The sequence below is a fragment of the Phragmites australis genome, chromosome 15 (assembly GCF_958298935.1).
Source record: "Phragmites australis chromosome 15, lpPhrAust1.1, whole genome shotgun sequence".
NCBI lineage: Eukaryota > Viridiplantae > Streptophyta > Magnoliopsida > Poales > Poaceae > Phragmites > Phragmites australis.
In genome coordinates this window covers 29,914,408-29,924,749 of record NC_084935.1, presented here as the reverse complement: position 1 = coordinate 29,924,749, position 10,342 = coordinate 29,914,408, and the positions used below count along the sequence as shown (strand labels likewise).

At 45.4% G+C, this 10,342-nt stretch overlaps 1 protein-coding gene across 1 annotated transcript; it reads left to right on the top strand.

The window, feature by feature from the left end:
- Nucleotides 1–4,682: 4,682 nt before the first annotated feature.
- Nucleotides 4,683–9,442, top strand: LOC133892975 (uncharacterized). The gene is made up of 6 exons (XM_062333958.1): nt 4,683–5,303; nt 6,479–7,135; nt 7,716–8,177; nt 8,326–8,498; nt 8,839–9,022; nt 9,125–9,442. Exons 1-6 carry the CDS (start codon nt 4,845–4,847, stop codon nt 9,212–9,214), a joined length of 2,025 nt encoding a protein of 674 aa, XP_062189942.1. The 5' UTR covers nt 4,683–4,844; the 3' UTR covers nt 9,215–9,442.
- The last annotated feature ends 900 nt before the right edge of the window (nt 9,443–10,342 follow it).

Sequence of the window (10,342 nt, the reverse complement as noted above, 5' to 3'; positions counted from 1 at the left end):
TGTGACATATACATGAACATATGCTAAACACACACACACACACACACACACACACACACACACACACACACTCAATTTTTTGCCAACAAATTTGGGCATTCAGTTGAATGCCCTTGAATCTAATGAGGTCTGCCAATGCTTTTAGAAGACCAGGAAATCAAATTGGAGCCCATGAAGATGCAAAAGTCAGAGGTCAATGCCCAATCCGAGTCAAAATATGCGACCAAATCAGCCCTTGTCTACCGAAAGAGCTGAAGCCCAAAGTGAGCTATGCCTTTCACATATTGAAGAACACGTTTCAATAGCTGGAAATGAGGCTCCCTGGGATTGTGCATAAACAGGGATAGATATTGCAGAGCGTGACTGATATTCGGCTGAGTGGAAGTGAGATATTGTAAGGCACTAGCAAAACTTCAAAATTCAATAAGATTAGAGACGGGTAGGCCATCCTGTCCCGAGAGTTTGCACTTTGTGTCAATGGGAGTGGAACAATGGTTGCACTTGGCAAGATTGGCACGTTCAAGAAGCTCAAATGCGTACTGTTCTTGGCAAAGGAACATACCCTTTGAATTTTGTTGAACAGTAATGCCAAGAAAGTGGTGTAATGGCCCTAAATCCGACATGGAAAACTCCCCCTTGAGCTTGGAGATAAGATGATTAAGGAAACCAGAGGTGTTTGATGTAAAAACAATGTCATCTACATATAGAAGAAGATAGGTTAATGTTATAGAATTTTTATAGACAAGTAATGATGTGCCAGGTTTGAACTAAACAAAACCAAGGGTAGAGAGGAAAGATGTAAACAAATGAGGAGTATGCACTGGGGTTTTTTGAGATAGCAAAGGCATCCAAACACTTTCATGTGATCATATTTGCGTGTTTGACGATAGAGAAGGAAATATGGCGTATGAAAGTGTATGAGAGAGGATGGACGGCGGTTCAGCAAACAGGTGGCCATGGGGAGAGCCTCCACCCAGAAAGTGGACAACATGTGAGCATTAAAAAGTAGCGTGCGGACGATGTCAGTAACAGTGCGAATGGCTTGTTCCGCCTTCCCATTTTGGGACGATGTGTAGGGGCAAGAGAAGCGGAAGGTGATGCCTTTGGATGAAAGGAAGGCACATAGAGTGGCATTGTCAAATCCCTTCACGTTATCACATTGTATGCATTGTATGGACATATGGAATTGGTTAAGGATAAGGTGGTGGAAATTTTGAAGCATGATGCAAGTATTAGACTTATTTCGTAGAGGGAATGTCCATACATAATGAGTATAGTCATCAACAACAACAAGAAAATACTTGAAGCCAGTGAAACTTGGAGTAGAAGAAGTCCAAAGATCACAATGTATTATTTGAAAGGGAAAGTATGTGACCGAGGAGCTAGAAGAAAAGGGTAAGCGTACATGACGTCCCAATTGGCAAGCCGTGCAGACGTGACTGGAACATACATTATTTGGACTGGAAGGAAAAAGTGAACGTAAATGCTGCATGGAGTTGCACCCGAGATGCCCCAAACGCCGATGCCAGAGATCTACTGAAGTGAAGGAGGCTGCTAGGGCTGATGGTGGGAGGCACTGGAGCACGAGCTGAAGGGGTAGAGAGATCCAGTGCTACTGTACCGCATGATCACATTCTTGGTTTTGAGATCCTTCACAGAGAAACCATATGGATCAAATTCAATAGTGCAGTTGTTATCACGAGTAAATTGTCGAACAAAGATAAGATTCTTGACAATGTGAGGAGTATGGGGTATATTGCGAAGAAGAAAATGCGCAGTGGGTGAGCAGAGGTGAGTGGAGCCAGTCCCAAGAATCGGCAAAGAGGTGCCATTGCCAATGATGACTCTGGACTAAAAGGGAGAAATGCGGCGATTGTAAGAGGAGAATTTACCAGAGTTGGCAGCCATGTGGGAGCTAGCCCCTATGTCCATGAACCATTCACCGACGGCCGACAGCTATCCAAGAGACATAGTGTGGAGAGCCTGGATCAAGCCATTGACATCCCAGGAGGAAGGAGTGGAGGGACCCAGCATAGTGGAAGGCTGATATGTGGCCGAGAAGGCGTGACCAAGAGCCGAGGATGGAGGGCGTGCACCAAGGACATCGGGTCCTGTGGCACCAGTCCATGGTGCGCGCTAGGGAGCACCCTAGGGATAGACGTAGGGGTAGGACATCAGCGGGGTCTGGGAGGAAGCATCCCTCCCGTTGTTGGAGCTGTGACGACCACCGCAGCCACGACCATGTCCACAGTCATTACGGCCGCGAGCACGATCCAAGTTGTTGGAGAAGCGCCCACCAGAGTCTTGACGATGGGAGGTGGAGTCCTTGGCGCTGGTTCCAGATGACACAAGCTCAGAGTCGGACGTTGGCTTTGAGGTGCCAGACTGAGAGATATCCTGAAGGGTGAGGATGTCTCATTCCTGGAGGGATGTAGGAAAGCTGGGGAGAGGCGACAACATGGTTCGAAGAACGTCAAACTTGTCATTGAGCCCTCAGATGAGCTGGTGGATGAGAGCATGGTCAGAGACCGGCTATCTGAAGTTTGTGGCAATAGATAGAGATAGAAAGAGCGCCCTAAGTGAGATTGTGGAATTTGGCCTCAAGGTGAACCACACGGCTAAGCTTATTGCCGGTGAAAATGGAGTGGAGATGCGTCCAGACGTGGTGGGCTATGGCATTGGGGATCATGACCATGTAGAGAAGCTCATTTGAGATGATGGCTTAGATCCACATGAGGACAGTGAGGTTCTCACGAACCCAGTCGGGGTCATCTTGATGAGAGGCCTCATCGGTGACATGGGAACAGAGGTTGAACCAACCAAGAACAACGAGAAACAGCGTGCACCATTTGGTGTAGTTGTTTGCATGGATGTCGAGGTTGAAGGAAAGGAGAGACTTGATATTGACACTGTAGATAGCCTGTGATATGGGAATGACGGTGGAGGTGGTAGCCGTGGCCGACGAGGACGGGGAGCTAGAGGCCGTGGAGCTAGAGTCACTCATGGCGTTGATGATGGAGATAACCTGGGATACTGATACCATACGTAAGTATATAGCTGAAGGTGTGTTATATTCATTGATGGTGCATACATTTAGAGAGTACAAGAGTGCTCCTGCGCACTGAGTTACAATGGAACAACCAGCCTGAAGAATAGGCTCAGTAGATCGCGTGTAGCTCCTGTAATCCTGAAGGATCGTTCAGTTTAACAGAATATAATACAGACCGATGATAACCGTTAGTTAGGCTACTGCTGATGCAGCAGTAAATAAAAAGTCTGAAAATCTCCATGACCGACCTTACAAAAAGGAACTCTGAATTTATATTACATGCTCGAGAGATCAGTTGTGCGTCATTATATTATAAATAAAAGTCTGCAGTCAGACGCACGCGCGCGGCGACGATGATCTGAACATGCATACGCGACGGCGGTCAAGTCTCGCCGGCCACTGTTCTGGTCCGGCATGATGGACTGACTACAGATCGAGTTGGTTGCATGCGTTGAAGCTACGTACAGCAGAGCAGAGCATCACCTTTGGCAGATGCACACATTTTCAGACCGTGGTGTGTATCTGACAATGTGAATAATACTACTTACTCCATATGTGACTCCTCCATGTATATCGCAATCTGTCTGTATGTAATGTATAGCCAGGGAGCAACAAGTTGCAGGTCAACGATCTCTCCCAGGTCATCTCCTTGCATTGGCTACCACATCACGTCGCTTGTCCTTTTTCCTTTTTCCCATGGGTCGAGATGAGTCGTCCTCCAATGGTATATATTCACACATTACAGTATATTGCAAGCAGGTAAGCAATCATCCCGCCTGCTGCTCTGATCTGGTCTGGTCTGGTCTGGTCTTCATGGTCTTCATCTGCACCACGTTGTACGTCCACCATGATTTCCTATGATTCCTTTACTTGCTGTACTATGATAATGTAATACGCGTAAATGAACCTTTACTACTATTACACGCTTTCTAATCTTGAGCGTATAAAATCACGCGCTTAATTTCATACGACCGGGTAAACACCAGCGAGTTTAGATGAGGGACTAAGGTTCGGAGTTTCATAATTCACCGGTGATTCCGGAGGTTAGAGGGAGGCTAGGGTGACGATCGGACTGGCGATGGGCTATAGCGTAGTGGTGCGGTGAGATGGCGGTGACGCCGCGAGCGGTGGGTGGGGTGGGCAGCCAAGAAGCTCGAAAATGGATTGGTTAGTCAGCGGGCGATAGAGACAAGAGAAGGTGGGTGGCACCAGGGCAAAACGGTTAGAGCAAAGCAAGAAGAACAGTACGTTGGAGATGAAAGGTAGAGAAAGAGATGTAGATTATCGGATTAAGATTGAATAGCTTAGATTCATTACTTAAAAAAAGAATAAAACAGGCGCCGCATCCACCTTAATATTATCATACCACTAACAAGGTGTGCCCGTGGCCTGTGTGGGGGCGTCGCTGCTGATTTCGACTGACACAGGTTGGAGCTTCCAGGAGGAGGAAGTCAGTCGGTCAGTGTGTGGCTCATGGGCCTTGATGCTCCTACTCCTAGAGGTGGCTCACAGCAGCATATGGGCTGGACTGGGATGGGCTCCAAGCATTGAAAGCCCTCGATATTTGGTCGCGACCGAGTAAGTTTTGGGCCGTGCGCTTGTCTCGGAACCCGGCCCGCTTAACAAGCCGCGCCAGCGCCTCACAGCGGCGGCGGCGCGGCATCCTCCTCTGCCCTCTTCCCTGCGCCGCTTGCAACACCAAAACCCTAAACACTACCACCCCCGTCTCCTCTCCCCTATCCCTGGCCCCCGCCTCCACCACCACAGCCACCTTTCCCGGCGAGAGAGGGCCGGGATGGCGGACACTGTGCAGTACCGCCTGGAGCGGATGACCGACGAGCTCGACGACCTCGAGCGCCGGGGCCTCTTCACCCGCGCCGAGCTCGCCGACGTCGTCCGCCGCCGCCGCGACTTCGAGTTCCGCCTCCGCCGTCACTCACCGCTCCGCGCCGACTTCCTCGACTACATCGCATACGAGCTCCGCCTCGACGCGCTGCGCAACCTGCGCAAGCGCGCAATCATACGCGCCGCCACATCCGAAGACGACGACGAGCAAGACGACGGCGACAAGGGCGGGAAAAAGAGGAAAAACAAGAAATCGAACAAGTGGAAGAAGTCCATCTCCGACGTCGCGGGGGTCCTCCGCGTGCTCGACATCTACCGGATGGCCACCGTCAGGTTCAAGGGGGACCTCGACCTCTGGTTCCGGTACCTCGAGTTCTGCCGCGACAAGCGCCACGGCAGGATGAAGCAGGTACGCCCCGACCACGCCCCTGTCGAATCCCTAACTAGTTACTTCTATCCACACCCTCGCATTCCCTTGCTACTTCGATTGATTGGTTAGTTAGTTGAGTTCATTTATCAGAGCAATAAGTAAATTTACCAGCTTTTGTTTCAACAGCTCTTGATGTGGCAATGATCTTACTAGTAGGCATTGTTCTGGTGTGAGGATTTTTGCTTAGCATCAGTGTTACCTATGGCGAGGGATATGAGCAGCTAACATTCATCAGCTCATGCACAGGTTGTTGAAGTTAAAAATTCCACCTTTGTTGGTTGCTACCAATGCACGATTTGAAAATTTGTTCTCGTTTTGGACTCTACAATGGCATTGATGCTCAGATATTTGGGAAAGTTGAGTCCTTTTGGTGTACTAAACTTTGGGAAAGTTGTGTCTTTTTGCGGTGTCTGTGTACTATTTCAGTTAGATTTTTGCAATATTTTGTGTTATGCATTGCAATTCGGCCAAGAAGTTGGCAAAGTAAACTGCATTGTGTGTTCATGTCTTGGGAGTTCTGTCTGTACATTAAAATTTGCCAAGCTGTCAATATTGTGTTCGAAAGGTAATAAATAATAAAGTTACAATATTGCTGGTTTTAAATGGATAAAATACCATTTTCTTGTTGTTTGTCTTCTCTCTCTATCTATCACACATGCACGGCGCGCATGCATGCCAATGGTGGCAGCACACCTGATTGATTAATGCTTCTCCGCTAGGTTGTCTTACTGTTGGTATGAGAGTCAGCGGCTGGTGGGGGAGTTTAGTTCAGAGAAGAAAGCGATTGCATTGGCAAAGGGTGGTAGCCAGGTCGACTGGGATACGTGGCAGTGGCGGTGCTTTGGTTACATGGTGGCTGTGGGTAATCCTCTGGTCTATGTGGCACAAAGGCAGACACCACCAGTGCTCGCACTGGTATCTGCCTTTGATAGTGGTTGCTAGGGTGGAGGCAGGGACGAGTGGCGAGAATGGGGAGAGGATGGAAGGTGTTACTGTTCACCAATCCAGCTTTTGAGAGCATTCAGCTATTGCATGTGTCCATTTTATTATGTGGATTTTTGGTATGCATTCACCTGTTGAGAGAAAAGACTAACAAGCTATAGTGGAAAGTAATTTACAGGTTGTCGTCATCATGTGTGTTTTATTATTTGCAGGTTCTGGCGCAAGCTATTCGCTACCATCCCAAGGTTCCCGGCCTTTGGATCTATGCAGCAGCATGGGAATTTGATCAGAACCTGAATGTTGCTGCAGCACGTGCACTTATGCAGAGTGGTCTCAGATCTTGTCCAGAATCAGAGGATATGTGGATTGAGTATCTTCGCATGGAGCTTACCTATCTTAACAAGCTTAAGGCACGAAAGGTAGCTCTTGGGGAGGATGTGAAGACGCTGCAAAACAACGATAATGATGCAGATCAGTGGAAAGAGGAAAACAAAGAACTGTTCATGTCACTTAATGAACAAGGTGAAGGCCCTGAGGAGTCTGGCTCAGCTGGAGTTGCTCTGGAGGAGAAGGAAGACCTGTTTTGGCAGCAAGGATTATTAATCATTCAGACCATATATCATGGTGCGCTGGAAGCTCTTCCATCAAGCTTAACCTTAAGGAAGAAATTCTTGGAGATATTAAACAGTGTTGACTTGGCGCATTCTGATGAGTTGAAGCTAGAGGTCATGGATGACTTGAAGAAAGATTTCTCTCATAGTGAGGACTACTGGGATTGGTTTGCTAGGCTTCAGCTTAGTGGATTAACTAATCCCAGTAATTCAAATAGAAAGGATCCTTTAATGAATAAGTTGAACAAATCAATTCAGGTAAAAACATTATGTCACAACTTCTTTATTACTAGAAATCTCCATCATGGATTATCAGTGCAACTTAAACCTTGCTTGCTATTTCGGGAGAGAGAGAAAGCATGTAGATGAATGCACCCTGGCCATGTCTTGCAATAATCAAATGTTGTCAATGTTAATTTACCTTAGAAAAATGATATTAAGGAGATGAGTGATTTTTATTGTGATGTTCATGCTTGGTATCTGTTACTTTTTTATGAGTTTATGCAATCATAAAGCTGCATTGAACAGTACCTTTGTCCGTGACTATTATTACATATAATAGATCGACGTGGCAATTGTTAATGTATGCCTGTTATGAAAGCTTTTATTTTCAATGCCATTCTCAGGTATAATCTTAGAGCTTGACTAATCCATACAGTAAATTGTGTGCCCTTTAAAACTATCCTTTTGTATTAGCCTTGTAGGTATGTCCTTATATTTAAAGGACCGGCAATGGTCCCTTCCCTATTTCTCAACCAAGATACGTTCAGCTATAGTGCACCCTGGTTTTGATACACCTTTCTGAATCTTCTAAATATACATTGTCTGTGGATTATAGGTGTATGATGAAGCTGTCAGAAGGCTGCCAACTTCCAAAATGTACTCCCTGTATGCAAAGTTTTGGATGGATGTTCTATACCCCGATAGAGAAGAGTCCATTGCATTATTCCAGGATGCTGAATTTGATGCTTCAGAGTTCACTTCATCTATACTAAAAGTATATGAAAATGCTGAATCGTGTGGGTGTCTTACTGAGGATCTTGCTTGCCAATATGTATCTCTTTGCTTGAAACTTGAAAGATTGGAGGAAGCTAAGAATCTTGCAGAAAAGCTTTGCAATGGTCCTCTTTCAAATGCTGCAAATTTGTGGAGCCTGAGAGCTTCTATGGAGATAAATTCGTTGGCTACTGCCACTGGCAGCTCTTCATTCAGCAAGGAGAACTTGAGCTCTCTATTTGATCTATTTAATACTGTACTTTCGAAGGTACCCATAACTGAGGCTGAGGGATTGTGGCATATGGTAAGTTCCTCAGACTTGCCTCAGTCATTTCCAATTATGATAGTTTACAAGATATATTCCCCTTGCACAATGCTGAACTAGTATTGACAAAATTTGGTTTTACCCTGCTATTTCTACTTTGTGTGAAATTGTGCATAATGCATTTCAGGCCATGAAATTGTTTTCTCATGAGAAGATCTATTTAGAGAAGCTGGTGAGGTGTGCAATGCTATCATTAAGTTCGGCTGGTGGGGGTGATTGTGGCGCTTCGGTTTCTTCTGCTATCATCGGATGGTATTTGCAAAGAGATGGTATGAAGCAAGCTAGGAAGATGTATAAGAGGTATGCAACTTGTTGTCCTTAAATGGAATACTTTTCATTGTTCAAGAACTAATTCTGCCTGGATTGAATATTCTGTGCTAGGATCGTGATTTGTTTATTAATGTAACTTCATGAGTGCACTAGGTGGTCGCTAGTTTGGGTAATGTTCAGAAAATTATTGTCTTTTTTTCTGCCCTCATGGTCCTTTTTATCATGATTGTTCATGCACTGAAGTTATAAAAGAGATAACTGCAGTTGATATTGCCTCTTGGGTGTTTGCATTGGTTGGTACCAATACATTGGGTTATCACTTTTGGAATATACAGCAGGCATGTTACTCAGGCTTCTGCATCCAATACAGGTTTCTGGCTTTACCCCGTCCGAGCCTCAAGTTCTTCCAGTACTGCATAGAGCTGGAAGCTAACCTTGCATCGATGGGAGACCATGACGCCCGTGCAAATGCTCGAAAGCTTTATGATTCAGCAATCGACTTCTATCCCCAGGAAAGAGAACTATGGAGAAACTACTACAACTTGGAATTGAAGGTGAGATTATACATTACTAATATTTGTTTCTTAAAATGCTTTCCCTTTGTAATGACTAATGACTGATGGTGGTCACTGACATTACTTTCGCATCATATCCAGGTGGGAACTTCCGAAACTGTGAACGCTGTATACTGGCGTGCTCGTAAGGTGCTCGATGACTCCACTGCCCTGGCCACTCCCGGGAACTAGCAGTGTGCGACCTCTGTAGCATGTAATATCATTTTTTATTGGATTCAATTTTTTACAAGCATATCTAAGTCAACAAGTTGATGCAGCAAAATTTTGGTTTCTTTTTGTTTGTTCGCTTTGGATTCCATTAGCAAGTCTTGGGGGCAAATAGCCCGAACTGATAATGTTTGTGCGACTGCCTGCCTCCCTAGGCTCCTAGGGGATAATGATGGACCAAATTGTTTGATTTGTCCTCGTGTTTCTTCTGGAACTGACTGTTGATTCCTCCCGGCCGGCTATAAACATCGGGAGGACTCCAGCTGCGACCGCAACACCAACAGTCCAACACAATAACACACAATGGTCAGCTTCACCGTAAATCACCAGTTGCTTCTCGTCACAGTCGCTCTCATACTCTCCTGAGCTTTCCCGTGCCGCCGACGATCGTCGCGGCCTAACTATCACGGCGATGGTGCTGTTGTAGTCTCCGCCTCCCCGGCCGTGAGCAGAGGCCGCTGCCGGCGGAGGTACCTGCTCTGCCCTGCAGGTCGTGGTTCAGTTTAATCGATCAATGATATGACGTGTAAGCTTGCCAGGTGAGCTGGTGCATGTGCTGGGTTAAAATTCAAAAATAGATAAGTTATCGTATTTGTTAAAATAGAAAATATATTGACGTATTTATAAATCTATCATATGTATTCAGTTTCTCAAATATAAAAAATCGATTCCGGTACTTTAGACACCGAAAAACGATAGACCCGACTTATTACCAAATACATTATTGTTTACCATATTTGGTATTTTCGGTGTCGAAAACTTTTTGTATTTAGCATGATAGTGTACAGTGTTGTATTCGGTACAGGCCGACACGTTCCATCGCTCGCATCATGTCTTGTCGTGTGTGAATTTATTTCAACGTATTTTGTTAGCATTTTATTATTTCTTTAATGTATTTGTGTAGGTAATTTTTTAGTGAAGTAACATTAGGAGGATATAAATTATAATTTGTTAAACAATAATATTTGTGAAGTACAATTATCATATAACCGGTTATATATGCTGATAAATATTATATGAGATATGTGTTTTTTCATCGCTGCGCTAATGGATCTTAACTATAAAGAGATGATAACAAATATTGGCATGCAC